At 52.2% G+C, this 27,747-nt stretch overlaps 5 protein-coding genes across 13 annotated transcripts; 3 read left to right on the plus strand and 2 right to left on the minus strand.

Annotated features, from left to right (window-relative positions):
• The first annotated feature begins 2,411 nt into the window (after positions 1–2,411).
• On the plus strand, positions 2,412–3,482 carry LOC3289629 (pro-resilin). The gene is made up of 3 exons (XM_566226.3): positions 2,412–2,715; positions 2,921–3,001; positions 3,083–3,482. Exons 1-3 carry the CDS (start codon positions 2,623–2,625, stop codon positions 3,209–3,211), a joined length of 303 nt encoding a protein of 100 aa, XP_566226.2. The 5' UTR covers positions 2,412–2,622; the 3' UTR covers positions 3,212–3,482.
• Positions 3,483–3,575: 93 nt separating this feature from the next.
• LOC133395063 (splicing factor 3B subunit 1-like) lies at positions 3,576–8,818 on the minus strand. Of its 2 annotated transcripts, XM_061663324.1 has the most exons (7): positions 8,581–8,751; positions 8,312–8,385; positions 8,111–8,249; positions 7,916–8,039; positions 7,564–7,643; positions 7,303–7,485; positions 3,576–7,233 (listed from the first exon to the last, which is right to left on the minus strand). In XM_061663324.1, the coding sequence occupies exons 3-7, from the start codon at positions 8,153–8,155 to the stop codon at positions 3,961–3,963; spliced, it is 3,705 nt and encodes a 1,234-aa protein (XP_061519308.1). In that variant the 5' UTR covers positions 8,156–8,249; positions 8,312–8,385; positions 8,581–8,751; the 3' UTR covers positions 3,576–3,960. The 2 variants fall into 2 exon arrangements, with proteins under 2 accessions (XP_061519308.1, XP_061519297.1); XM_061663313.1 differs by having other exon boundaries at positions 8,111–8,385; positions 8,581–8,818.
• A 3,538-nt stretch (positions 8,819–12,356) lies between these two features.
• LOC1272086 (splicing factor 3B subunit 1) lies at positions 12,357–17,554 on the plus strand. 2 transcript variants are annotated; one of them, XM_061663424.1, is made up of 7 exons: positions 12,364–12,537; positions 12,733–12,806; positions 12,869–13,007; positions 13,079–13,202; positions 13,475–13,554; positions 13,633–13,815; positions 13,885–17,554. In XM_061663424.1, exons 3-7 carry the CDS (start codon positions 12,963–12,965, stop codon positions 17,155–17,157), a joined length of 3,705 nt encoding a protein of 1,234 aa, XP_061519408.1. In that variant the 5' UTR covers positions 12,364–12,537; positions 12,733–12,806; positions 12,869–12,962; the 3' UTR covers positions 17,158–17,554. The 2 variants fall into 2 exon arrangements, with proteins under 2 accessions (XP_310958.6, XP_061519408.1); XM_310958.6 differs by having other exon boundaries at positions 12,357–12,537; positions 12,733–13,007.
• A 673-nt stretch (positions 17,555–18,227) lies between these two features.
• LOC1272085 (amidophosphoribosyltransferase) lies at positions 18,228–22,394 on the minus strand. Of its 6 annotated transcripts, XM_003436883.2 has the most exons (5): positions 22,241–22,394; positions 21,656–21,761; positions 19,421–20,205; positions 19,008–19,363; positions 18,228–18,929 (listed from the first exon to the last, which is right to left on the minus strand). In XM_003436883.2, the coding sequence occupies exons 3-5, from the start codon at positions 20,199–20,201 to the stop codon at positions 18,435–18,437; spliced, it is 1,632 nt and encodes a 543-aa protein (XP_003436931.1). In that variant the 5' UTR covers positions 20,202–20,205; positions 21,656–21,761; positions 22,241–22,394; the 3' UTR covers positions 18,228–18,434. The 6 variants fall into 6 exon arrangements, with proteins under 6 accessions (XP_003436931.1, XP_003436932.1, XP_061519454.1 ...); XM_003436884.2 differs by lacking the exon at positions 22,241–22,394 and having other exon boundaries at positions 21,656–22,215; XM_061663470.1 differs by lacking the exons at positions 21,656–21,761; positions 22,241–22,394 and adding an exon at positions 21,142–21,382.
• A 1,371-nt stretch (positions 22,395–23,765) lies between these two features.
• Positions 23,766–27,193, plus strand: LOC1272084 (bifunctional phosphoribosylaminoimidazole carboxylase/phosphoribosylaminoimidazole succinocarboxamide synthetase). Of its 2 annotated transcripts, XM_310955.6 has the most exons (3): positions 23,766–25,597; positions 25,749–26,210; positions 26,298–27,193. In XM_310955.6, exons 1-3 carry the CDS (start codon positions 25,579–25,581, stop codon positions 27,098–27,100), a joined length of 1,284 nt encoding a protein of 427 aa, XP_310955.5. In that variant the 5' UTR covers positions 23,766–25,578; the 3' UTR covers positions 27,101–27,193. The 2 variants fall into 2 exon arrangements, with proteins under 2 accessions (XP_310955.5, XP_061519496.1); XM_061663512.1 differs by having other exon boundaries at positions 25,421–25,597; positions 25,749–27,193.
• Positions 27,194–27,747: the final 554 nt, after the last annotated feature.

The following is a 27,747-nucleotide window of genomic DNA, read 5'->3' on the forward strand; positions in this document are numbered from 1 at the left end:
CAAAAACTCCTGAACTCCTGAAGGACTTCCTACAAAATGTGAGCTATGTCACGTAATGTGACAATACGCATTGAATTCTCCGTAATCATTCGAATAGAGGATGCAAAAGCTTGTGCAGTTTTGAAGTGCTTCGGTTGCACGGGTTTCCCATGCTAGTCCAGTAAAATGCCAGAGGATGTTTGCTAGCAAACAAATTCGACTTAGAATTCGTGTGACTGCATCAGGGGTAGCAGGAACTGTTAAGAAGCTGGTGCCGACCACAGCCACGAGTAACGACTGACTGATACTACTTTCAAATTACGTTTCAAAATACTCTAGCTTGGATTTGATTTGAGGCTTTTAAGCTTCTATTGCCAGAAAATGGAAATCAGAACTTCCGTTAATTCACGATGCATTAGTCCAGATACACTAAAATCCTGATGTTACTGAGGTTTGAACATTCAAAACAACAGTACAGACGATTGACGCAACCATAGAAGACAACTAATTCCATGTAGGCATTATAATCTACGGGCAAAGTATAGCTTCAATAGCAAAAATACACGAAATATAATACATCCTAGATGCATCTTCGTTATTACCAATTACCTAAAATGATAAATATATGTGTTCTATGTAAATGCAGAGTAACACGCAAGTAACACCAATCCTCCGTACAAGGCGTTACTGGAAAAAAAACTCCCAGTGCTGTTCTTCCCATGGAAGTAATTCCAGCTCCAAAAACTCGAGGACAATCTTATTCTGTGCGACCTCGGTGGATGTCTACCGTTAAGAAAGAGCGAATGCAAAACATGCCACCCGCAAGATGAGGGGGATAAGCAGTGAACAAGGTGCATCCAACCATCATCGTGATCGACCCGGCATTTAGACATCCCAGTACCTCTCTCACACACACACAGACACATACACTGTCGAAGGGTAAGGTACTAGAGCACACGGCTCCAAGAAGATGCATTCCTGCAACATGCATGTCACAGTGGCGCCTTCTCGCTGCAGCGCGCTTGCACATTCATTCGCTGCATTGCTTTGCGCTCGCCGTCAAGGTAAGGTTTGCAGCAGCGGGCCCAGCGTCAAGCGTGTGCGACATCGCCGCGGACTTCATTTCTATTTAGGGCAGTGGTGCGGCTTGGTGGAGCGAACCGTGCCGTGTTCCATTCCGATCGCACCTTTCGGGTGACATTTGTAATCTCGCTATGGCATGGAAATGGAAATGCAGAGATTCGGAGCAGATTAGCTACCTGTGCGGGAGGCGGCCCAACGGGCCCAAAAGTGAGACATTATCGCGATGGATTAGAGTGAAGCGATTGATTGAATCGGTTGTTATTCGGGACACATTGGCTGGGCCGAGCCGCATAGAGGCGAGGAGGATCCACTGTGTCTTCTGTGGCCTAATATGTCTGTTGTGAAGTACAGTGGCAACAATAAATATCTGACTAAGGATACAGTCATTTGCGCAAAAGGTTGCGGGTACATCAGCAGTATACATTTGAAATACCATTTCATTCAATTATGTTAAACTTTATCCTAATTGCTCAATAGGATATTGAGTATCTGCATTCTGCAATGATTTCGCTTGCGACTTTTACGCGTATTTCAGACAATTTTATGTATTTTGTCTAGTTTCTAAATTACGTGGAAATAGTTGGTATTCAATTTTCAAGTCATTCTAAGCTTAGATATCTTCTTGTACAGATATCATAAACCGACACAAATATCACATTGTAAAACATTATTGAAATACCAAAAAACATACTTCGTGATCGCTAGTTTGGACATCTTTTTCCTTTTAGACATTCATGACAAACCAATAAGCAATTTTGATGTCTCCTTTTTTTAAATTTCTCTGTACTCTATAACACCTATCTGATCTGATCTGATATCTCTAAAACAAACCGATTCTGACCTTAGTATGTGACATGAAATCTATTCAAATGTTCACTTCCGAATCATTTGCGAACACCACTTATTAAGTGCCCACTTTTACGAAACAATTCAGTAGACATCTTCTCCCACCAAGTAGCGTCCCCAAATCGTCACGAGCCACTGTCGCGATGTTGATGGTGATGTTTAGGCACGAGATCTTGCCCCGTTCTTGGTTTAATTGAAACGACACGATCCATCCACACAACCCGGCCAGCGAGAAGATCAGCCCGGCCGATTCGATCAGGCAGATGAAATGTCAAAGGGCCTCTTGCCAGACAGAAGCAGCGGACCACGCAAAAGTACTCCCCCCCCCCGATGCCGTTCGTGCGATGCCGTTGTCGTGCCGTTGGGACCAACCCTTCGGTTGGAAAATAGGTTTGGCAGATTCCACACCGATGGGGCCCCATCGGCACGAAACGTCCTTCCCTCTGCTCGAGCCGTTTTGGGAAGGATAGTGTTTGCGCTGGAAACGTCCTATAAATATCGGCCGCAGCACGGTCGGTAGCATCCAGTGCAGCAGAGCCATCCGAACCGGGCCTTTGCGGAACATCTTCAACCCGAATGAGCGTCCCACCGCGTGTGATAAGTAGTGTGATCTTCTGATCTCGCCCGACTGTCCGATCACCAGAGTGTCTGTCGCACGCCGTCCACCGTTTCCCGTCTACCGATCAACCGTCAACCGAACGATCCATCCCTATCATGTCCCTGAAGGTGCTAGTGTTGGTGGGCGTGGTGCTGAGTGTTTGTGCCGTTTGCCTGGAGGCAGCACCGCAGGCCGAAAAGTATGAAGCAGTAAGTAGCACGTGCCACAGTGGTGTTGCTGGTGGTGAGCTGCCAAGAGATGTCGTTGCTCGTTGTGTGCTTTAAATGGCGAGAATTTTGAAGAATTGCTTGGTGCATTATTCATCCCACCCTGAAAGTGCATACAGAGTTCCCAATTTTGATAACACTCACACACCCGGTTCTTTTTGTTTTTTTTTTTTTTACCCTGTTGTAGTACGAGTACAAGTACGAAGTGAAGGACCCGGAGAAGCAGCTTTTCTTCGACAAAAATGAGGCGGGCGATACGGCGGGCAAGGTACGATTCGGTAAAAGCGACATTCGCCAAGCATTCGCAGCGCCTACAGTGTTGTGTGTCCTTCTGCTCTTTCCCATCCAGGTAACGGGCCGGTACTCGGTCTGGCTGCCGGACGGGCGGCTCATGACAATCAAGTACATCGTGGACAAGGAGGGTGGCTTCCAGCCGGAAGTCGACTTCCAGGATAACGCGAACCCGCTGTCCGGTTAGTGCGCTGGATCGACCAACGTCTGCCTGCCGATACTGTTAACCCTCGCCGAATTTTGTTTTAAATGTGCCCGCATGCTTGGATTGGAGCTTGGAGGATGGTGCCTGATTGGTTTGCTTGGTTTAGCTGTGTTGGGAAGGCATTGGAGAGATTAGGATATTTAATTTATAAAACACTGTGAGTCGCTACGTCCATCAGCTGGGGTTGGAAAGATAGGATTATTGTAAATAAAGTTACCTCCTTCAGCGGTCCTGCCTGCAAGGTTCAAGTGAAGCGTTCGTTCTTTACTTGTATTTTAATAATCTTTCGAAACATTTGTCAGAGCGTTTTTTTCAATTTTGAATTGACTTTCGAACGCTTTCAAGGTTGTGATTGTTGCTAAAAATATTTATTTGCCTTTGTGGTGCACACTATCGGAGCAATACTTATCATAGATGGGCTAAAGTAAAATCATAACTCTTTACCTTCTTCCTACACAATTTCGTCTATTCTTAGGAACCAGAGTCCTTTTCGTTCACTTGTCCCTGTTCAGCCAACACTGTAACACGACGCCTACCATCCGGACTGACCAAACCAATGAGAGCAAATCGTTCGACGCGTCCGTCGGTGCTGCAGATAGCCTAGATAGCCTGGTCGCTTCCCTTACAACTAACACGCTACAATTATTCAGTTATCCATGAGTTATGTACATTTTCGCACGACTGTGGAGTGCGCACACTTTTTTCACCGAGCCACACAAAAGACCAGAAGCTTAGAGGTTGTACTCTAGCTCGTACCGAATGTACTGGTTCTTGGGATCGTTGGTGATGCGCGGGTAGCCGACGATCAGCGCGTCCTGGGCGCCGATGTACAGCGAGTTGTAGATCTTCCAGTAGACGTCGCGCACCTTGCGGGCGGGATGGAACAGGCCCTGCAGCGTGTACTGCAGTATCTTGATCGGGCCGAGCGCCACCCGCAGCCCCTCGACCGCGTCCATGAACGCCTGCACCAGATGGGGCGACGTCTCGAAGATGTTCGGCCAGACGTAGTTCAGCAGATGGATGAGCGCGTCCTCGCACCCGAACCCGTACACGCCGAGCGCCATGTGCTTGATCGCGGCGCAGGCCGTCTGCCGGTGGACGAGGTCGCGATCCATCAGCGCGTCCTCCAGCAGCGGGCAGACGGCGTAGATGTAGTCCTTGCCCATCTCGCCGATGTACTCGAACAGGAAGGAGAGCGACTTGAGCACGCCGTTCTGCACGTTCAGCTCCGGCACGCGGTACTCGTTCATGAGCGCGGGCAGCACGGTGAACGGGCGGCACGTTTCCGCCACGATCGCGATGGCGACCGTGGTGCAGACGCGGTTCTGGCGCTCCTGCACCTTCAGGTTGTTGAGCAGCGTCGCCAGCACGTCGTGCGGCCCGATCGCCTTCGCGATGTACCCGAACGTGTTGACCGTCGCGCGCCGGATCGCCTTCTTGTGGGCCTTCAGCAGCTCGAGCAGCTCGAAGCAGATGCGCATCCACTCGCGCGCGGACACGTACTCGGGGCCGCGGTCCGCGATGCGCCCGACCAGATCGATGCAGTTCTCCTGCACCTTCTCGTGCCGGTTCTTCAGGATGGGCGTCAGCCGCGGCAGCAGATCCTTGATCGGGGGCGTCATCTTCGTCATGCCGATCACGTTCACGATCGCCTTCAGCGCGCCCAGTATCGAGCCGAGCACCTCCGGGTACTCCTCGCCGAGGTACTCGTACAGCACCACGCCGAGATGGCCCATCAGCTTCTCCTCCTGGCACGTCTTCATCACGACGGCGATGCGCGAGATCAGGTCGGCCGCCTGCTGCCGCACCTTGGCCGACTTGTTGTTCAGCCGCCACAGGATGGTGCCGCAGATCTGCGGCAGGTACGGCTTGACGCGCTTGCTCAGCTGGTTCACGATCGTGCCGAACCCGTTCAGCATCACCACGTCCTCGGTCGTCTGCTCCTGGAACGCGTACAGTATGCCGTCGATCAGCTGCTCCTCCAGGCGCGAGTCGATGTCGGCCGCGCCCAGGTTCGCCATGATCTTCTCGATCGTCTCCATCACCATCTTGCGGTACTGCTCGTTCTCGTCCTTGAGGTCGTCGACCACGCGGTTCACGATCTCGGACGCGCCGACCTTGTTCGCGATCTCGACCGTCGTGTCGACCAGCTGCCGGTAGTTGCGCCGGTCGAGCGCCATCCGGTGGTTCCAGAAGTGCTTGAAGAAGTGCGGCAGGATCTCCTCCTTGATGTACTGCGCCTCCACGCCGTCCGTCGCGCAGCACTGCTTCACCACCTTCAGCACGATCTTCTTCATCTCCTCGTCCGGCGACTGGAACTCGCGGATCAGGATCAGCATCACCTCGCGCGTGTAGTAGTTCGCGTACTCGGCGTCCATCAGCGGGATCAGGTAGCCGATGGCCTTCAGGAACGCGGCCAGCCCCTTGCCGCGGTGCGTCCGGATGCCCTTCCACAGCGGCTTCAGCACCGAGTCGAACGACTCGATGCCGTACGGCGTGGCCGCCTCGGCCAGCGCCGCCAGCGCCAGGGCCGTGATCGTGCGCACCTTCTGCTGCTCGTCCACCAGCCCGTGCTCGATGATCTCGACCAGCGACTTGAGGTGGGGCAGGATGGCGCAGCCCATCAGGATCGCGATCTGCTGCACGATCTTGATGCCGGTGTGGCGCGCCTGCCACGACTTCTTGCTCTTGCACACCGCCTTCAGGAAGGGCAGCAGCGACGGGATGCCCAGCGCGGACGCGACGACGGCGAACGCGCGCGCGGTCGTGTTGCGCACGTACTCGTCGATGTTGTCAATGTCCGGGCGCATCGTCGAGATCATCGTGGCCAGCCCGGCCGCCTTCGCCAGGTTCGAGATGATCTCACGCCCCTCCACGCGCGCATAGTAGTCCTCGTCGATCAGCAGCGGCTCGATCACGACCAGTATCTTGTGCACGTACGGTCGCACCAGATCGTCCAGCTTGTACAGGATGCGGTCGATCACCTTCACCAGCAGATGGCGCTCCTGGTCCTCGAGCGTGGGGCTCATCAGCAGCGGCAGGATCTGGTTGAACAGCGGGCCCGCGCCGAACTCGCGCGACTTGTCGGTGATCTGGCGCAGGGCCGCCTTGCGCATCGGCGGCGTGCCGTTCTTGATCTTCAGCAGCAGCTTCATGATCTTGCGCTCCTTCTGCTCCTCCGGGCTGAGGGCGTCCTCGTCCACCTCCACCAGCAGCTTGTCGAAGTACTGCGCGTCCTCCGGCTTCATGAACGGCAGGTTGCCCTTGGGCTGGTTGTCCACGAACTTGGCCGATTTGTCCTCGGTCTGGATGAAGAAGGCGGCCGGTGTGCCGGCGATCGGCGTCGGCGTAGCGGTCAGCTTGCGGGCCGGCGTCCGGATCGGGATGTAGCCGGCCGGCGGGGGCAGAATCTTGTACCCGGGCGGGAACATCACGTCCAGCTCCTCGTCGGTGAACGGCCGGTTGCGCTCGTCGATCTCCTTCTCCCACCGGTACGCTTGCAGCTGCTCGGGCGTCATGGACGCGAGATGGCCCGGCGTCGGCGTTGCCATCGCCATCGCCTTGTGCCCGATGGGCGTCGTGCCGCCGGGCGTGAGCAGCGGGGTCGCGTGACCCGGCGTCGTCGTGCCGTGCGGTGTCGGCGTCATCGCAATCGACGGCGTCATTGCCGACGGGGTGGCATTCGAGGGGGTTTCATCCCAGCGCGACCGTCGCTTGGAGGCGGGCGTCGTGCCCTCGAGCAGTACGCCGTCGCCCGACACGCGATCGGCCCGGGGAGTTTCGGCCCACGAGTGGCCCGGCGTTTCGCGCTCGGTTTTCGGCGTCTCGTCCCAGCGATTGCGCCTGGTCGACTTTTCGGCGGGCGTTTCCCGACCGGGCGTGGTCGCCGCACCGGACACGTGGGCCGGTGTTGCGTCCCAGATGCGCACGTTCGGTGTGGCGCCGGGCGTCTCGCTGCCCTTGTGTCCGGGCGTTTCGTCCCACCGGTGGTCGGCTGGTGTTTTCTGCGGAAGAAACGAACGTGTCACGGAACGGTGCGTGCAAATGGTAGCGCGTTCGGCTGCACTGCTTACCTCGGCATCCCACGATGGGGTCGCTGGCACGGCGAGCTTCTTCGGCGCTACAAACTGCTCGTCGACTGCTTGATCCCAGCGGCCACGCTTCTTCGCCTCGACCGGTGCCGGTTTCGCGGCCTGCGCGGTCGAATTGATTTTCAGCGAGCCATCCTTCGCCTTTTCCTGGATTTTCTTACGAAGCTGTTGGACGAAAGACGGGGTACAAATGTAAAACCACCTTGCTTTCGGAGGGAACCGCGGCTTCGACGAGCAACTTACCTCTGCTTCCTCGCCCTTCAGCATCTGTTCGCGCATAATCTCCGTGTACGATCGCGAGCCCACATCCGGCGTTTTGCCTCCTGCAATAAATGTTGGCAACAAAACAAGGTGTAGTGATTTACTTTCAGTAGGTTTTCATAATCGAAACGTACGTACGACTTTCGGCATTAGTCAAATGCTTCTAACACCGCATGACGGCAGTCTTTCAACCGTTTCTAAACCCCTTTCAAACAAACCATCTCTAGGAAAAGGAAAACATTCAGTCTGTGAACCAGATTGTTTCCCCTGCCTCGTTTCCAGGCCTTCTACGTGCTTCTACTTGCTTCTTCTATCCTACGACCCACATACGTACCATCTGCAAACGGATCGACACGCTCCGGTGAAATGACCAGCCGTCTTCGCTTTTGTCTGTATTCATCCTCCTTCTCCGCCACCGTCGGTTTACGTCGCTCGGCAAACGGATCGTGGTCCTCGCCCTGGGAACGAAACAAAGCACATTAGCGACAAAGAAGCGCTGGCAGACGAACCATCGGACGACCATGCTTACCTGGCCCATCTCGTTGAGCAGTGCCGCCGGTGCCGTGTAACCCATGGGTCGGTTGTTCCGCCCGATGGGCAAGCCCTCGTCCTCCTCATCGTCGATGTCGTCGTTTGGCGCGATCGATGTGACGTATCCCTCGTATTTGCTGTTGGTATCACCGCCATCGTAAAGATCAATGTCGAAGTACCCTCTGTCGGCCAAACCTACCCCCTTATCCTTTGCCGCTTCGGCGTTCAGCTCCTTCTTCTTGGCCTGCAAGTCCCGGATGTGAGACTCGATGTCTGCAACGAAACAAAGACGATGAGCTTACTGTATCGACTGTGCCACTGCGGGGCCATGGTGGGCTTTTCACACTGCTGGCGCACCGACTCGCCAAACATATGCGTCTCGGGGCGGGTGGCGAAATCACCCCACAATGTGAACCGTGCTGGCGGTGTGCCGCACCAAACTGGCCTTCTGCTGATTGGTCTACTTACCCTCGTGAGTACGTGCTATGTTTTCCATCACTTTAGAAATTAATTAACTTACAGAAAGGTGAACTTTTCACTGTTTGGTTTTATTCTACAATTATTATTCTATTCGCAAATGCAGAAGCTTGTATTGACGTTTTGCTTACGACTCCGGTACCAGCAGGCTGCATCATTGCCCGCTTGCATGACAACAACAGTGACACATGCTTTATGGGAAGCCGACAGGGCGCTGTGGTAGCTTCGGTCTACATCAAGGTGGATTTAAAAATATCAGGTGGTGGACTCTGGTGCATTTTGACAATTCGTCACTTGACGTAAGGTCCCCAGGATTCAAACTTTGTTTACATTAATTAAATTTGTTCATATAATTTATCTACCCCATTTTTCGACATCACCTTTGTGTTTTCGACATTTTTGATGATAAAAAATAAGAAATCATTTTTTTTGTTCAATTTTTACATTAATTCCTCATTATCTACGAGCCGCATGGCCGCAATTTACTTGAGATTAGAACTCATGCTAGCATGGTTTTAAATTTCGTGCATAAACAAATGATCAAATCTTTTGTTAATATATTACGTTTTTTCGATAAAATCAATAGACACACTAAAATGCACATAATAACAAAGAAATCTGTTATATTTGCTAAGCTTTGTGTGCGGAAACCAATGGTCAACGGTTCTAAAATGACGTAAAGTCCCTCAACTATGGCGACCCCCCCAAAGGCCCTAATCCACCACCTGATATTTTTAATCCACCTTGGTCTACATGGCTTCGGTGCTATAAAATGTGGCAAAATCACAGCACCATTGAGCGAGAATGTCTGAGAACGTCGCTCTCGTGCTGTTTTACTGTAAAAGTAATTTAAACATCGTTTATGGTTTTGCAAAAAAAAAAAACATCAAATGGGTTCTAAACGGCTGAAGCTCTCACACTCAAATGAACATAAAAATACTTCGTACAGACGGCAAATGACTGATGCGTTATAAAAATATAAAAAAAAGCTGCTGGCGCCATCTGTTGGTTATATAGCCACACAGTAGAGTTTTATTTCACTTTGAGAGTTTTCTTATGCCCTCTGTACTGCACTGACAAATAAAGCAGTGATAATGCTTTCAGTTCCTAACCAAGAAAGTGTGTGTTCAAATCCTGATTTTAATGAGAACTTTTCTCTTTTTTGTGTTTATTTCAATTCATATCAACAGTTTCTTGCTATTATTCGTTTAAACTAAATTTATTGAGTAGCAAGATAAAATTGATACCTTTCGAAAATTGTTTTTTAATTTCACTATGTTCACCCAAGTAGCCTTAAGAAACTCTATTTGATTATTAACAGTTTTTTAAAGCCGTTAAAAATCAAATAGAGTTTCTTAAGAGAATATGACATTTGCCAGCGTTACAGCATAACGACGTATTCCGTTATCCTCGTTTTTTTTTATTCTGGTCAATATAACACACAGTGTTTTTCAAATTTTATCTACACCATTTCCAATTTATTCAATATTCGAAAAATCATTTTTCATTATTATTTATATAATAATGCGTATTTATTTTCACACCAAAATATTTGTTTTGTTTAACTGTACGAAAACTATGTGTTTTCTTTTATTCCTCTATTTCAATCTGCGGTTATAATAAAAAAAGAATTTAAGAATAAAAAAAAATTTCATAGTTTTTAAATAATACATGTGAAGAGTTTGATAAAGGGTATGCAATATTGGCAAATGAGAAAAATCTTCATAAAAATATTTATTTTCTTGGGCAAAATAATATGCTCTTGATGACGATAATTTTTGAGACATACTGTACATGGTCACGTACATGGCGCCTCCATTTCTTATGTCAAAAAGTTCGTCAAGCTTCGTGTGTATAGCTTGTGTGTAGATGGCAACAAAACCAAGCGTCTGCGACAATTTCTATCAGCTATTGTTTAATTTGTGTATCATCGTGCTTTTACAACAGGTCAATGTAACGATATTACCATTCTCTTCACATGAGCTACATAAGTTTTATATTTCGCAGCATTTTCGATTCGGATAGCGTTTGGACATCATGTTTTCCGTACACGGCAGCAGCTGACCTCCACGATGAAGATTGACGAAATCCGCGTAATGAAAGAAAATTGTGTAATGCGGTTACCAAGTGAAATTGTGTTATTCAATAAACGAATAAGTGTTTTATTTATTAATTTATTTCACGAAAATATAAGCACATTGAGCTTAACGAAGACCTTGCATGTCCCTAACGAAAGAGAAAGAAAAATATAGACATCTCTGTCGATTTTTTCGTTAATTTTGATCTTTTTCGTTAAAAATACCGGTTAAATTTTAAGATTTAACGAAACATTGACGAAGCAAGGAAAGCGTTACGCAGTGTTTTAAGCCCTAGAATTACTGCTGTATGGAAAGCTAAAAGTAATACCTTTAGGCATACTTTTAACGGTTTCTTAACAGGATTGTGCTACTTGGGCAATCTTCTTTTTTAGGATGAAATATGTTTTTCTCTAATTTGTCCTTTTATAAGAGCTATTGAAATGCGTTTGATATATTAACACATTTAAACGGGTTGTTATTTAACAACTGAATAATGCGGACCATTTTCATCAAAGTGAAATAGGTCAGGGCTTAACGCAAAACATCATTACACGTAAATCGTGCTATCGAATCTCACGCTCATATCTGAGAACACTACAACAGTGCAGTACTGAAGACGCTTGTAAGGTTTTCTTTTGACAGTTGCAATATCAAATTTCAAATTCAAATCGAAGTTTTTCATTAACATATTTCAAAGGCATTTCATTACTCCTAAATGCACTGCTGATCGCCTTCAATTCGCCGGCGATTACAAGGCGATTAGAAGGCATTTAACCGTAGAGTTGGCAACCAGATTTACACACGTAAGTTGGCAACCGGCATACCCGGGTATTCCACACGTTTTAATGCAAAAAATTAACGATTTTCATAGGTAAACTATGCTTTCTATATTTTAATGCTGTAAGCAAGTAATGCCGACCATATATTCTCTTCTATTTCATTTATTCATTAAGTTTTTTCATTTTATTATAAAAATAACGGTCAAATTGAAATTTGGAATCGCTTGAATTTGACTCGAAAATAAGCACAATACGAAAAGAGGAAGAAGAGAAACGTCATTCTCCATACAAAATGTATGGAATACCCGGGTATGCTGGTTGCCAACTTACGTGGTAAAGTTAAAAAAAATCAAAATAAAATACTTACAGGCTGTTTAAAATTACAACTTATGCGCCAAAAAATCAGAAATTAAAAGTTGGGAGGCTACGTAAAATTTCAGGTCAATAAAAGCAATGAATCAAAAGTTATGGCAGTTTAAAGTAGAAAAAAATACCCGGGTATCCGGTTGCCAACTTAAAGGTTAACAGAAATTTGCGGGTAGGGAAGGAATTAGAAGTTGGAATGAACAAGGGGGGAACGTCGGGAACGTCAAATTTTGTCATTTTTTGTCAACTTTTGTCAACTTTATTTCTTAGCTGCTCCAGGTTACAAACTTTGACAAAAGCTCAAAAAAGTGACAAAAGCTTACGTTTTGAAAAATTTGTCAGCATTTTGTCACTCTCATGGCCTTTCGCCTATAAACGATGTTTAAATTACTTTTACAGTAAAACAGCACGAGAGCGACGTTCTCAGACATTCTCGCTCAATGGTGCTGTGATTTTACCACATTTTATAGCACCGAAGCCATGTAGACCGAAGCTACCACAGCGCCCCGTCGGCTTCCCATAAAGCATGTGTCACTGTTGTTGTCATGCAAGCGGGCAATGATGCAGCCTGCTGGTACCGGAGTCGTAAGCAAAACGTCAATACAAGCTTCTGCATTTGCGAATAGAATAATAATTGTAGAATAAGACCAAACAGAGAAAAGTACACCTTTCTGTAAGTTAATTAATTTCTAAAGTGATGGAAAACATAGCACGTACTCACGAGGGTAAGTAGACCAATCAGCAGAAGGCCAGTTTGGTGCGGCACACCGCAAGCACGGTTCACATTGTGGGGTGATTTCGCCACCCGCTCCGAGACGCATATGTTTGGCGAGTCGGTGCGCCAGCAGTGTGAAAAGCCCACCATGGCCCCGCAGTGGCACAGTCGATACAGTAAGCTCATCGTCTTTGTTTCGTTGCAGACATCGAGTCTCACATCCGGGACTTGCAGGCCAAGAAGAAGGAGCTGAACGCCGAAGCGGCAAAGGATAAGGGGGTAGGTTTGGCCGACAGAGGGTACTTCGACATTGATCTTTACGATGGCGGTGATACCAACAGCAAATACGAGGGATACGTCACATCGATCGCGCCAAACGACGACATCGACGATGAGGAGGACGAGGGCTTGCCCATCGGGCGGAACAACCGACCCATGGGTTACACGGCACCGGCGGCACTGCTCAACGAGATGGGCCAGGTAAGCATGGTCGTCCGATGGTTCGTCTGCCAGCGCTTCTTTGTCGCTAATGTGCTTTGTTTCGTTCCCAGGGCGAGGACCACGATCCGTTTGCCGAGCGACGTAAACCGACGGTGGCGGAGAAGGAGGATGAATACAGACAAAAGCGAAGACGGCTGGTCATTTCACCGGAGCGTGTCGATCCGTTTGCAGATGGTACGTATGTGGGTCGTAGGATAGAAGAAGCAAGTAGAAGCACGTAGAAGGCCTGGAAACGAGGCAGGGGAAACAATCTGGTTCACAGACTGAATGTTTTCCTTTTCCTAGAGATGGTTTGTTTGAAAGGGGTTTAGAAACGGTTGAAAGACTGCCGTCATGCGGTGTTAGAAGCATTTGACTAATGCCGAAAGTCGTACGTACGTTTCGATTATGAAAACCTACTGAAAGTAAATCACTACACCTTGTTTTGTTGCCAACATTTATTGCAGGAGGCAAAACGCCGGATGTGGGCTCGCGATCGTACACGGAGATTATGCGCGAACAGATGCTGAAGGGCGAGGAAGCAGAGGTAAGTTGCTCGTCGAAGCCGCGGTTCCCTCCGAAAGCAAGGTGGTTTTACATTTGTACCCCGTCTTTCGTCCAACAGCTTCGTAAGAAAATCCAGGAAAAGGCGAAGGATGGCTCGCTGAAAATCAATTCGACCGCGCAGGCCGCGAAACCGGCACCGGTCGAGGCGAAGAAGCGTGGCCGCTGGGATCAAGCAGTCGACGAGCAGTTTGTAGCGCCGAAGAAGCTCGCCGTGCCAGCGACCCCATCGTGGGATGCCGAGGTAAGCAGTGCAGCCGAACGCGCTACCATTTGCACGCACCGTTCCGTGACACGTTCGTTTCTTCCGCAGAAAACACCAGCCGACCACCGGTGGGACGAAACGCCCGGACACAAGGGCAGCGAGACGCCCGGCGCCACACCGAACGTGCGCATCTGGGACGCAACACCGGCCCACGTGTCCGGTGCGGCGACCACGCCCGGTCGGGAAACGCCCGCCGAAAAGTCGACCAGGCGCAATCGCTGGGACGAGACGCCGAAAACCGAGCGCGAAACGCCGGGCCACTCGTGGGCCGAAACTCCCCGGGCCGATCGCGTGTCGGGCGACGGCGTACTGCTCGAGGGCACGACGCCCGCCTCCAAGCGACGGTCGCGCTGGGATGAAACCCCCTCGAATGCCACCCCGTCGGCAATGACGCCGTCGATTGCGATGACGCCGACACCGCACGGCACGACGACGCCGGGTCACGCGACCCCGCTGCTCACGCCCGGCGGCACGACGCCCATCGGGCACAAGGCGATGGCGATGGCAACGCCGACGCCGGGCCATCTCGCGTCCATGACGCCCGAGCAGCTGCAAGCGTACCGGTGGGAGAAGGAGATCGACGAGCGCAACCGGCCGTTCACCGACGAGGAGCTGGACGTGATGTTCCCGCCCGGGTACAAGATTCTGCCCCCGCCGGCCGGCTACATCCCGATCCGGACGCCGGCCCGCAAGCTGACCGCTACGCCGACGCCGATCGCCGGCACACCGGCCGCCTTCTTCATCCAGACCGAGGACAAATCGGCCAAGTTCGTGGACAACCAGCCCAAGGGCAACCTGCCGTTCATGAAGCCGGAGGACGCGCAGTACTTCGACAAGCTGCTGGTGGAGGTGGACGAGGACGCCCTCAGCCCGGAGGAGCAGAAGGAGCGCAAGATCATGAAGCTGCTGCTGAAGATCAAGAACGGCACGCCGCCGATGCGCAAGGCGGCCCTGCGCCAGATCACCGACAAGTCGCGCGAGTTCGGCGCGGGCCCGCTGTTCAACCAGATCCTGCCGCTGCTGATGAGCCCCACGCTCGAGGACCAGGAGCGCCATCTGCTGGTGAAGGTGATCGACCGCATCCTGTACAAGCTGGACGATCTGGTGCGACCGTACGTGCACAAGATACTGGTCGTGATCGAGCCGCTGCTGATCGACGAGGACTACTATGCGCGCGTGGAGGGGCGTGAGATCATCTCGAACCTGGCGAAGGCGGCCGGGCTGGCCACGATGATCTCGACGATGCGCCCGGACATTGACAACATCGACGAGTACGTGCGCAACACGACCGCGCGCGCGTTCGCCGTCGTCGCGTCCGCGCTGGGCATCCCGTCGCTGCTGCCCTTCCTGAAGGCGGTGTGCAAGAGCAAGAAGTCGTGGCAGGCGCGCCACACCGGCATCAAGATCGTGCAGCAGATCGCGATCCTGATGGGCTGCGCCATCCTGCCCCACCTCAAGTCGCTGGTCGAGATCATCGAGCACGGGCTGGTGGACGAGCAGCAGAAGGTGCGCACGATCACGGCCCTGGCGCTGGCGGCGCTGGCCGAGGCGGCCACGCCGTACGGCATCGAGTCGTTCGACTCGGTGCTGAAGCCGCTGTGGAAGGGCATCCGGACGCACCGCGGCAAGGGGCTGGCCGCGTTCCTGAAGGCCATCGGCTACCTGATCCCGCTGATGGACGCCGAGTACGCGAACTACTACACGCGCGAGGTGATGCTGATCCTGATCCGCGAGTTCCAGTCGCCGGACGAGGAGATGAAGAAGATCGTGCTGAAGGTGGTGAAGCAGTGCTGCGCGACGGACGGCGTGGAGGCGCAGTACATCAAGGAGGAGATCCTGCCGCACTTCTTCAAGCACTTCTGGAACCACCGGATGGCGCTCGACCGGCGCAACTACCGGCAGCTGGTCGACACGACGGTCGAGATCGCGAACAAGGTCGGCGCGTCCGAGATCGTGAACCGCGTGGTCGACGACCTCAAGGACGAGAACGAGCAGTACCGCAAGATGGTGATGGAGACGATCGAGAAGATCATGGCGAACCTGGGCGCGGCCGACATCGACTCGCGCCTGGAGGAGCAGCTGATCGACGGCATACTGTACGCGTTCCAGGAGCAGACGACCGAGGACGTGGTGATGCTGAACGGGTTCGGCACGATCGTGAACCAGCTGAGCAAGCGCGTCAAGCCGTACCTGCCGCAGATCTGCGGCACCATCCTGTGGCGCCTGAACAACAAGTCGGCCAAGGTGCGGCAGCAGGCGGCCGACCTGATCTCGCGCATCGCCGTCGTGATGAAGACGTGCCAGGAGGAGAAGCTGATGGGCCATCTCGGCGTGGTGCTGTACGAGTACCTCGGCGAGGAGTACCCGGAGGTGCTCGGCTCGATACTGGGCGCGCTGAAGGCGATCGTGAACGTGATCGGCATGACGAAGATGACGCCCCCGATCAAGGATCTGCTGCCGCGGCTGACGCCCATCCTGAAGAACCGGCACGAGAAGGTGCAGGAGAACTGCATCGATCTGGTCGGGCGCATCGCGGACCGCGGCCCCGAGTACGTGTCCGCGCGCGAGTGGATGCGCATCTGCTTCGAGCTGCTCGAGCTGCTGAAGGCCCACAAGAAGGCGATCCGGCGCGCGACGGTCAACACGTTCGGGTACATCGCGAAGGCGATCGGGCCGCACGACGTGCTGGCGACGCTGCTCAACAACCTGAAGGTGCAGGAGCGCCAGAACCGCGTCTGCACCACGGTCGCCATCGCGATCGTGGCGGAAACGTGCCGCCCGTTCACCGTGCTGCCCGCGCTCATGAACGAGTACCGCGTGCCGGAGCTGAACGTGCAGAACGGCGTGCTCAAGTCGCTCTCCTTCCTGTTCGAGTACATCGGCGAGATGGGCAAGGACTACATCTACGCCGTCTGCCCGCTGCTGGAGGACGCGCTGATGGATCGCGACCTCGTCCACCGGCAGACGGCCTGCGCCGCGATCAAGCACATGGCGCTCGGCGTGTACGGGTTCGGGTGCGAGGACGCGCTCATCCATCTGCTGAACTACGTCTGGCCGAACATCTTCGAGACGTCGCCCCATCTGGTGCAGGCGTTCATGGACGCGGTCGAGGGGCTGCGGGTGGCGCTCGGCCCGATCAAGATACTGCAGTACACGCTGCAGGGCCTGTTCCATCCCGCCCGCAAGGTGCGCGACGTCTACTGGAAGATCTACAACTCGCTGTACATCGGCGCCCAGGACGCGCTGATCGTCGGCTACCCGCGCATCACCAACGATCCCAAGAACCAGTACATTCGGTACGAGCTAGAGTACAACCTCTAAGCTTCTTGTCTTTTGTGTGGCTCGGTGAAAAAAGTGTGCGCACTCCACAGTCGTGCGAAAATGTACATAACTCATGGATAACTGAATAATTGTAGCGTGTTAGTTGTAAGGGAAGCGACCAGGCTATCTAGGCTATCTGCAGCACCGACGGACGCGTCGAACGATTTGCTCCCATTGGTTTGGTCAGTCCGGATGGTAGGCGTCGTGTTACAGTGTTGGCTGCAAACTGCATCATTATATTTGAATACCATCTTACAGAAAGGAACTGCAAGTTTGAGGTTCGTGAAAACCAAGAATAGACGATACTATGCAGGAGGTTTTGGTTTTTTCTGTATTGCATCTATGATAAGTCTAGCACCTATAATATATTTGTACACAATCGTTTAATTAGGAAGTGGACGTTTGAGTGTTTTCAATGAAAGTGCATTTTCCGAAATATTTCGAAAATAAATATTTATCCGAATAGGATTAATTAAGAAAATGATAAAGAGAAGATTAAATAATTATTTTAACACACCCGTATCATCGTAACTAGTGGCGGGAGCTCGGAATCGGACCTACTCGATTCCGATACCGTGTTCAGAATCAATTCCGGTGCCGATTCCGATGCTGGAGTCGGTTCCGGAGCCATTTCCTATTCCGGACTTGATTCCACAAAACTTTGGAGCTAGCCGGAATTGATGCAGACGAAAACTTATTTTTTTCCCATCACCATGCATGGTTAGCTCATCATGGACACAAACCAGTCATTTTGATTCTCGCTAGGTGTCGCTACTGTGCGAGGCAAAGATGATTAAATTAAATTTTGAATTGCCCGTTACACTGCAATAATAATCACCTACCGTTCTTTTACGTGTAAACAGTACTTGTCTGTTCCATAAATAACGAAGAAAGTTAGGAAAAAAAGTCCGTATGAAGAACCTCTTTGCGCAACCATGTTTCATGTTTTTGTATACAATTTGTAGCAAAAAACAAGCCTATCACAAACAATCCGGCTCCATGTTTAGTCGTGATGCGTTCGCCTTACTTTGTATTGTATAAACCAAACACCCAAAGGGACGCAAGATTGCTCGTGTTGATAAAGTCCAGCCAAATCGCGCTCGCTCGCGTATTTATTTTTCTCATCGCAAAATCGTGCGATTACATTACGTCACTATGTGCTTACATTGTAAGTGCAAAATAGAAACAGAAGCAAAAAAAAAACACACACACACACATAAACTGCTTACAAAAAAAAAAAAAAAAATAGAAAAGAAAAGGAAAAGCATCTACCACTACTACCACTCTAGCTCGTCCGGCAGCCCGCCCGGGTAGTCGCCGGTGAGGCAGGCGGTACAGTGGCCGACCTGTTCCGGCTTCTTCACCGCCATGTTCAGCTGGACCGCCTTCTTCAGCCCGTCCACGCTGAGGTACGCTAAGCTGTCCGCACCGACGTACTTGGCCAGCTCCTCCGCGTTCAGCTTGTTCGCGATCAGCTCCTCGCGCGTCGGAATGTTGATGCCCATGTAGCACGGGTAGAGCAGGGGCGGGCTGGCTATCCGGATGTGCACCTCCAGGGCGCCGGCATCCCGCAGCAGCTTGATGATCGGGCCGATCGTGTTGCCGCGCACGATCGAGTCGTCGATCAGGACGAGCCGCTTGCCCGCCACGTTCTCCGACAGCGCGCCGAACTTTTTCGCCACCCCGAGCTGGCGGAGCCGCGTCGACGGCTGGATGAAGGTGCGCCCAACGTACCGGTTCTTGCACAGCACCTCGGCAAAGTTCAGCTTAGCCTGGAAGTGGGGGGGGGAGAAACCGTTAGCAGCCGTCACTGTGTTTCCCTCCGCCGCCGGCCAAAAAGCGCAATTTACCTCGCGAGCAAAACCGTGCGCCGCGGCCGTACCCGACTCCGGCACCGAGCTGACGATGTCCGCATCGACGCCGGCCTCGCGGGCCAGCTGGCGGCCGCACTGCAGCCGCACCGAGTACACCATCTGCCCCTCGAAGATCGAGTCGGAACGGGCAAAGTAGACGTACTCGAAGATGCAGAACGCGTGCCGCCGGTTCTCCGGACAGTCGATGATGTCGATCGTCTTGATGCCGTCGCGCGTCAGCTCCACGATCTCGCCCGGCTGCACCTCCCGCACGTACCGGGCGCCGATCGACAGGAAGCCGCAGCTTTCGCTCGATATGACCCAACCCTCGGCGGGCAGCTTGTCGACCTTCTCTGTGAAGCGATAGGCGAATTAAGGGTCGTTTATTTTGTTGGATGCTTGGCACTTACCATTACGATAGGCGCCGATCGTGAGCGGCACGATCTTGCCAATGCAGAGCGGCCGATTGCCGTACGGATCGCGCACGCCGTAAATCTTGTCCTTGAGCATGATCACCAGCGAGTAGGAGAGTGGCGCGAGCTGCATCAGGTGCTTGATGCGCGCCGGCCAGTCCGGCCCGTCCACCTCGCCCTCGGGCGGGTTCAGGCAGAGCGCCTGCGTGATCAGCTCCGAGTCGCTGTGCGTGGAGAGGCCGACGCCCCGCTCCAGCACGTCCTTGCGCAGGCTCTCGCAGTTGACCAGCTCGCCGTTGTGCGCCACCGCGAGCGCACCGTGCGCCGTGTGCACCACGAACGGCTGGCAGTTGACCTCCTCCGACGCGGCCGAGGTCGAGTAGCGCGTGTGCCCGATGCCGAGGTTGCCCTTCAGCTTCTTCATCGAGTCGTCGGTGAAGATGTTGTTGATCATGCCCATGCCCTTGTGCACGTTGAAGTTCTTCGCGCAGTGGCCCTCGCTCGTGACGATGCCGGCCGACTCCTGGCCGCGGTGCTGCAGCGCCACCAGCCCGAGACAGATGACCTGCGCCACGTCAATCTGCGTCGGCCATTCGCCCGTCGCAATCGCGCCGAACACGCCGCACTCGTGCGTCAGCCCGCTCGCTACCGCGCCCCGGCCCGCCCGCTTCTTCCCGAGCGGCAGCGACAGGGCGAGCTGGTCCAGGGCGGCGGTCGTCGGTTCGAGCCCCTCGTCCGCCTGCTGGGACTGTGCCCGCGTCTCGTCCTTACTATCCATTGCGCTGCAGCACGGAAGGAAAGAAGAGAGAAAAAAAAAATGATTAAAATGTGCACTTTAAGCCAACGCACACACACACACGGATGCGTTTTTTGTTTGCTTTTCACTGTGCGTGTATAATGTTCACTTATTGAACCTTTTTTTGTTGCTTTTTTTATGAGTGGATACAGGGAATACAGAGCAATCACGTCCACCACCGAGCAGCGCGTCGAACGCATAGACCGCCGGTCGCTACCCCTTTGCTTCCGGCGCCGACCTGCTTTGTTATTGCTGGGCAGGTTGCCCCCGTTCGGATGACCTACTCGAGTGTGTGTGTGTGTGTGTGGCTGGCTGCCCGAGCGGCAAGGATCGAGCACTATCACCAGGCCCCAGACACGTTTTTCGCGCGAGCGGCTTGCGGCAGTGTTATCAGCGCGGTGTTAGCAACGGCTGCGTCGCTCGTAAGCGGTCGCATCAGCGTGACGTTCGGCCGGGAACTGTAAACACTGGCTCAACAACCCCTCAACAGCGCCTCTGAGGGCAGTTGTTTTGATGAAGATGAATGAGGCGAGCCTGTTGCTAGTGTGGAAGGGAAAAACCCTTGGCGTGGAAGGGAAAAAGAGAGGGGGGGAGGCGGCTTCTTGGGGAGCCCTTTTATTTTGCGCAAGCGAAAATATTCCATTCGCATCATCGCGCAGTTGTGATTAGAATCCGGATCTAGATTAGTTGACAGATGATCAGCTTTGGTTTTTGTGCTTTTTTTTTTGTCGAGCGATTCAACTGCTTTCTGCTGGAAGAAGTTCAGCAGGTTGTGGGTTCAGAGTTTCAGCCTCATTCCTATGCTGATTAGATCCTCGGACACGGTGGAAATCGGAACACTGACTTTCTGCAGTCGGTCAAGGTCCGGCTTCACCGCACCGAAGGGGCAATAGGTTAAGCAATCTTTGACTGATTTGTTTACCCATGGCAGAGCTTGCTGTATGAGGGATCGACACGAGTGGAGGACGGTACTGCACCACACTTCCAAACCATTATTTAGGCCACTCTAGGCCCTTTAGGACGCGCTGCATCATCAATTGCCTTTAAAAATTCACTTTCCGTACGCTTGTCGTGGATACCGCAACTCGTCGTCGTTGGCTCACTTGTCTCTAACTCTAACACTCCCCGAGCCCTTCCACCCGGGTGTGCCAATTAGCACCGACAAACTAAAAACGAAGCAGCCCGACCAAGCTAACCTTACTTTAGGCTCGCTAAGCTAACTGCCGGGTGGGCCCCGAGAGCGGCACGCAGATCTGGCCCACGTGCGTCCAGGTGCTTCCCTGGTAGCAATGCCGAAACAACACACACACACACACACACACACATGCTCTCAAATCCTGATCTCCACTCATCTCCAAGGCCGATCATCGTCTCCTAGCTGTCACCCATTCGCCACCAACAAACAAACAATCCGAAAAACCATCGCCTGCGCTCACCTGTGTTGTTGTGCTGTGTACGGCAGGATTACCGGTGCTGGGGACGCCGCCGGTGCTTGCGCTGGTTCGTTTGATTGCAGAGAAGCTCCTGTGTCCTGTGATGCTGCTGCGGGTGTGTATTTGGCCACAGCGAGACGGTACGTGCGTGCGCCCGCGCGCAAGAGACAGAGAGAGAGAGAGAGAGAGAGAGGCAGAGAGTGAGAAAGAAGCGATCACTTTCGCTAAGCGCGCACGTTGCCAACGGTGTAATGATGCCGAATGGGACCGAAATGATGGAGTATGCCGCCACGCACGGAAGATCGGTCCGCGCAAGCCTCCCCCTTTTCCGCTGAACCTGTGGCCCACTTGAGAGAAGGGCCCCAAGATTCGGGATATATGTATATGTGTGTGTGTCTGTGTATGTATACACGTAAAAACAGTAGATTGTGGGGGGGGAGGAGAGTGTCGAGGCTTCCCGAGTTTAGTGAGGGCCCTCGCTCGTTGAGGATGCTGTAGCTACGCTCCGTGGCGTCTGATCGCTGCTATGATCAACCGTGAATAGTAACTGATTTATGAGCGTTCCCATATTTCATATTTAATACTTACGGAGCACACTGCTAGAGGGGAGAAGAGGAGGAAGGGGCGGGGGCAGGGTGGAAAGAGGGAAAGAGAGGGAGCTTGGGGCGCGCACGCTTGCAGCCGGACCGTCGGGCGGTTTCTGTGCTTAGGATGGTGATAGATGTCGCTCTCGGGTGCGCTCGCGCAGCTTCGTCTCTGTGTCTGCGTGTGCGTTGCCCCTTTTCGCTCTGAGATCTCTCCAGGCAAGGTTTGTCGGTGTGCAGCACGCTCCACGCTCTGTCCGTACGTGGGGGTAGGGGAGCTGTACCGCACCTCTGTACAGCTCGCCTGCCTTCACGCGCGTACCCTTAATCAGGGTACGGGGCAACATTGGCACCAACACTCGCAAAAGCACGTGTGCGGTTTGCTACGCAGCATCTTATCGGGCTGCGTGCCACACTTGAGCGGTGATGATGGTGGTAGTGATGCCCCACGAGACCCAGGGGACAGAACGCCGAATTTGCTCCGCACCTTTGGTCGGGCATCATGCTGAGCGGTGCGCTGCGCCCGAAAGTGGGTGCTTTTTCCGTCCGTCCTGGGCACAATCAAACTCTAGCCGGCCAAAAGCTAGCTAACGTACGCACAAAGTTGAACGATTGAAACACACGGCAGGGCGACCTCAATCCGGAGCTGATTAGATGAACTCGCACGAAACAAAATCTCGAACGGAGCGCGGAGGAATTTGATTGACAAATTGGAGATGGAAGTACGCGTTAGGGTAATGAGGTTGTTTGGGTAGAGCTGCATCTGGGAAGAACCTGCTACCACACAGATCTATCTCGATACCGTAGCTGTCACTTGAAAGCTTCGATCTATTACCGGGGTTTGTAACAAAAAAGGTCGTTCAAGATTTAAGGTCCTAATAATTTTAAGTTTTTGTTCTAAGTTGTTATCAAACACTAACATCATTGCTTCTTGTGTTCGGTAAATTTTGCCCGACTATCACGTCAGCGCCACGGCACGAGTAAACACCATCCTAATAGGTTGCCTTTTGGCATAACAAAAAAAGGGCCCCGCTCGCAAGTAAATATTTTTCCAAAATGACGACTCCATGCCCCCCCTCCGGCGCGTTCCTCGTGCGCTCAGTTTCCTGCATCGATTACAGTAATGAAAATATTATTTTCACTTTCACAGTGCGTTATCAGCGCTACACTGCCGGCTCGAACCGATCGGCATAACAATGCTGTTTGTTACCGATCAGCAATCACTGAACGGTCGTTACATTTCAAGGCTAGCGCTGCCTTGAAGTGCGTAAGTAGGCTGTGATGGCTGTATGGCAAGAATGTACAGCGCACAAGAGAAGAGACAAAAAAAACATCAGTCAACAATCAAAGAGTCCAGCTCAACTGTAAATATTGTGGCGCAGAATAATCACTGCAAGCACTGGTTTGCTAGTATACTAGGACACAGGGTAAAACAGCACAAGGAGGTAGTGCTGTTTGGTTAACTTCAAAAATAATAATCAACAAAGGGAGACGTAAACGGAGAATCTTGATGATTCACTCAACGATATAGTAATTGAGGTTCCAGCCTTGAGAGGTGAACTCAAGGGGGTTCTGTTTTAACTACGTCGAGGCATGTAAAGTTCTACAGTATAACTGGACAGATATCCTAACAGACGCATTAAGTCAGTTCTAAAACTGTATCCAGTTGCATTGTCTGTTCTAGTCCTGTTCCCTACGTGAATTTATGAGTTTGGAGTACAATGTATTCTCTCTAGTGGCACTAGAAGTTACAACGAACACATTATACACAAGTGACAAAGGATTGTAGGCAGAAGTGATTATAGTATCTCTACAACACCTATATGTGTATACTAAGACTTCTACCACTCGAGAGTCCAGCAGCTAGTAAAGAATCCGGCTCCAGTATTTATATTTGAATGGTGGACCTTGGCCATGGAAGATGTTCCTATCCTCCATTGAACAGGACCTCCATTGAAACGAATGATTAAAACAAAACTGAGAAACACTCGATGAAACATAGGAAGAATCGCAACAAAAAATTAGGAAGTATCCAAATTTCCTTGGAAAATGAGCAAATAATCAAGGAAAATCGTGGAATGCCCGCCATGGAATCAAATCTCAAAAGGATGAACTCCCTCCTGAATGATTGCCCTACTACCTATTGGATTTCAATAATGTTCTCTCCAATAATTCTGAATAACGTTGAACATGGTTTCGGTTGTGGAAACTGTAGCACTAGTCCGTGATTACAAGCTATCGCCAGCTAGCTTTTGATTAACTAATGAGATCACAAGTAGTTGAGACAATAAAAAAGGTGTGATTGTTGCCTTTTAAAAAATCTAGATCATTCCATCCCATCCCACCGTCTCCCAATCTATCGCCAAACTAATGCCCAAACACTCCACCATCAACAACAGCATCAAAAGAAACCAATCGCTCGGGTCGCGTGCACTGCACATGTGCTCCGGGTAAAGGGGTTTCGGGAGCTGCGACAGCGTGTCCGGGCAGGGGGCAGCAGCAGCAGCGAGGAAGAGATTAGCTACACTTTCGTCAATCAAGAATTTCGTTCCGGGCTCTCAAGTGCCCCTCAGCCATGTCGCACCTTCGAGATCGCCCTTTGGGCGACAACGTTAGTAACATCGCAAGAATTTATTGTGCCGTTCGTTTACGTGCGATGATGGTGCGATGATACCCCATGCACCAAGCAACGGGTGCTGTTTTCCCAACCACCCCGGAGCTATGCTCATCCCGGCAGGCACCCCAGCAGATGACCCCAGAATCAAATTGTTTTGATACAATCGGCGTAGGCAACCAGGGATGCCTGGAGCTGTTTTGGTGGCGATGGCGCAGCGACGACGTTGCCCAGTTGCCAGGAAGCAGCATCCAGCCAGCTAGTGAGGGCACAACAATAGCAGGGGCGCGCGCTCTCGCTGTGTGTGTTGACAGTGCCCGCGTGCTAATAAACTATCGCACCAACACGCCCCTGGGAGCCCTCGCGCGTCGGTTGCCCACCAATACACAGGCAGGCGCGCATTAACAGGCAGATGATGCGCGTGATTACCACCACTACCACGGAGCCCTCTAACGCGGTGAGGGTTGATAACAGGAACAGGGAGCTCTCACGCAGCAGCTTCATTGCGCGTCAGTGTGTGTGTGTGTGCCGTGCCGGTTTTCGGCCGGCATTGGGCCCGGGCGGCGGTATTTAGTGTGGTGAATCGTCGTACGCTCCCTGTATTTGGTGTCTGATCGTGCCCGAGACAAGTTCACTCCAGCAAACGTCAAGGCCAGCGCGGAAGAATCTCTAACACGCTCTCTTTCTCTCTCTCTCGTATACACACACACACACAGTTGCTGTAAAACATGGCCACCGTTACGGAAGGTAAGTTAGAACTTGTGTTATTTTCTTCTTTGTTTGCTTTGGCCCTCGTCTAATTCATTTAGATTGGTTTGTGCTAATTCTTTCTGTCGCTTCTTTGTCGTCGCATCAATCACACGCAATCACACCAAATGTGCTCCCACCAACCACACAGTTGGAGGCATCAAGACCGGCAAGCTGCTGATCGAGGGCAAGACGAAGCAGGTGTACGATGTGCCGAGCATGCCGGGCCACTCGATCCTGCTGAACAAGGATCGCATCACCGCCCACAACGGTGTGCGGGCCCACGATCTCGAGGGCAAGGCGAAGATCTCCAATCAAACGAACGCGAAAGTGTTCACGCTGCTGAACCGGGCCGGTCTGAAGACCGCGTTCGTGCGCATGATCTCCGACAACGCGTTCCTCGCGCGCAAGTGCGACATGGTGCCGATCGAGTGGGTGACGCGCCGGGTCGCGACCGGTTCGTACCTGAAGCGCAACCCGGGCGTGAAGGAGGGCTACCGCTTTGCGCCGGCCAAGGTCGAGACGTTCTTCAAGGACGACGCGAACGACGATCCGCAGTGGAGCGAGGAGCAGATTGTGTGCGCCGGCTTCAAGGTGAACGGTGTGACGATCGGTAAGTGGTCCGAGGGTGCGGGGGGGGGGGGGAGCGACACACGTGCAAATGAAGGCACTAACGCACTACTGCTACTCCTTTGCGCAGGCCAGGACGAGGTGGACATTATGCGCCAGACGACCGCGCTCGTGTTCGAGGTGCTGGAGCGGGCCTGGGCCACCCGCAACTGTGCGCTGATCGACATGAAGATTGAGTTCGGCGTCGACGCGGACGGGCAGCTGCTGGTGGCGGACGTGATCGATTCCGACTCGTGGCGCCTCTGGCCGGCGGGCGACAAGCGCATGATGGTGGACAAGCAGGTGTACCGCAATCTGGCGAACGTGACGGCCGCCGATCTCGACGTGGTCAAGCGCAACTTTACCTGGGTCAGCGACGAGCTGGACAAGATGGATGCACCGGCCAGCCACCTGGTGGTCATACTGATGGGGTCCGCCTCGGACAAGGAGCACTGCGAGAAGATCGCCAAGCACTGTGCCGCGCTCGGGCTGAACGCGGAGCTGCGCGTGACGTCCGCGCACAAGGGCACGCAGACGACGCTGCACATGGTGAGCGAGTACGAGAGCGTGCTGAGCGAGCTGGTGTTCATCACGGTGGCGGGCCGGTCGAACGGGCTCGGCCCGGTACTGTCCGGCAACACCAACTATCCCGTCATCAACTGCCCGCCGGTCAAGCCGGAAAATGTCGAGCAGGACGTGTGGTCGAGCCTGAACCTGCCGTCCGGGCTGGGCTGTGCGACCGTCCTGTACCCGGAGGCGGCCGCCCTCCACGCCGCCCAGATACTGGGCATGAAGAACTTCCTCATCTGGAGCAAGCTGCGCGTGAAGCAGCTGGACAACTTTGCCAGCCTGATCATGGCGGACAAAAAGATGCGCGGCGTACGCTCTAACTAACGCCACTATTATATTTCGTTATTTGCCACGCGTTTTACCACGCAATCCTAGAATAAATATCCTGTAAATGAGTTGTTTGCTTTGTACGAAAAAGTTTGAAATTCTTGGTCTTGTTCCGCCAATCGACGTGGTCAATCGTTGGTGACGTCGGTGTTGATGTTGCTAGAATAATGCGATGCAATCGAAGTGCACAAAAACTGCCGCAAGGATTGAACTATCTAGCTCAGGGACGAGAGCGTGGACCTTCGCGAGATGTTCCAGTTCGTAACCTTTGCTGTCGCATGGGAACAGCCCGAGGGCAGGTGTCAAAAGGCAAAATAAATGCCATTTAACTTCATCTAAGCCGAGAGCCTTGGAGGTTGTGCGTACATTGAAGAGTTAATCAGATGTTACTGTTTAAATAACAGAGCAACTGTTGACAGCTTCCGGATAGGAACATTGCCATTGTTTGTGTAGTAGACGTGTATTTTAATAATTTGTTAGGTCAGTCATGTCAGGCTTGTTTTCTTCAAAGAACGAATTACTTGTTCACTTTTAATCAACTGCAGGCAGTTCCTTGAGATCTGTATAGCAATGAAGATAAATTATTTAGAATAGTTCAGATTTTAGTGTCATTAAATTCTTTGAAGTTTCGGCAGTATTTAAAT

The sequence above is a fragment of the Anopheles gambiae genome, chromosome X, assembly GCF_943734735.2.
Source record: "Anopheles gambiae chromosome X, idAnoGambNW_F1_1, whole genome shotgun sequence".
NCBI classification, from domain to species: domain Eukaryota; kingdom Metazoa; phylum Arthropoda; class Insecta; order Diptera; family Culicidae; genus Anopheles; species Anopheles gambiae.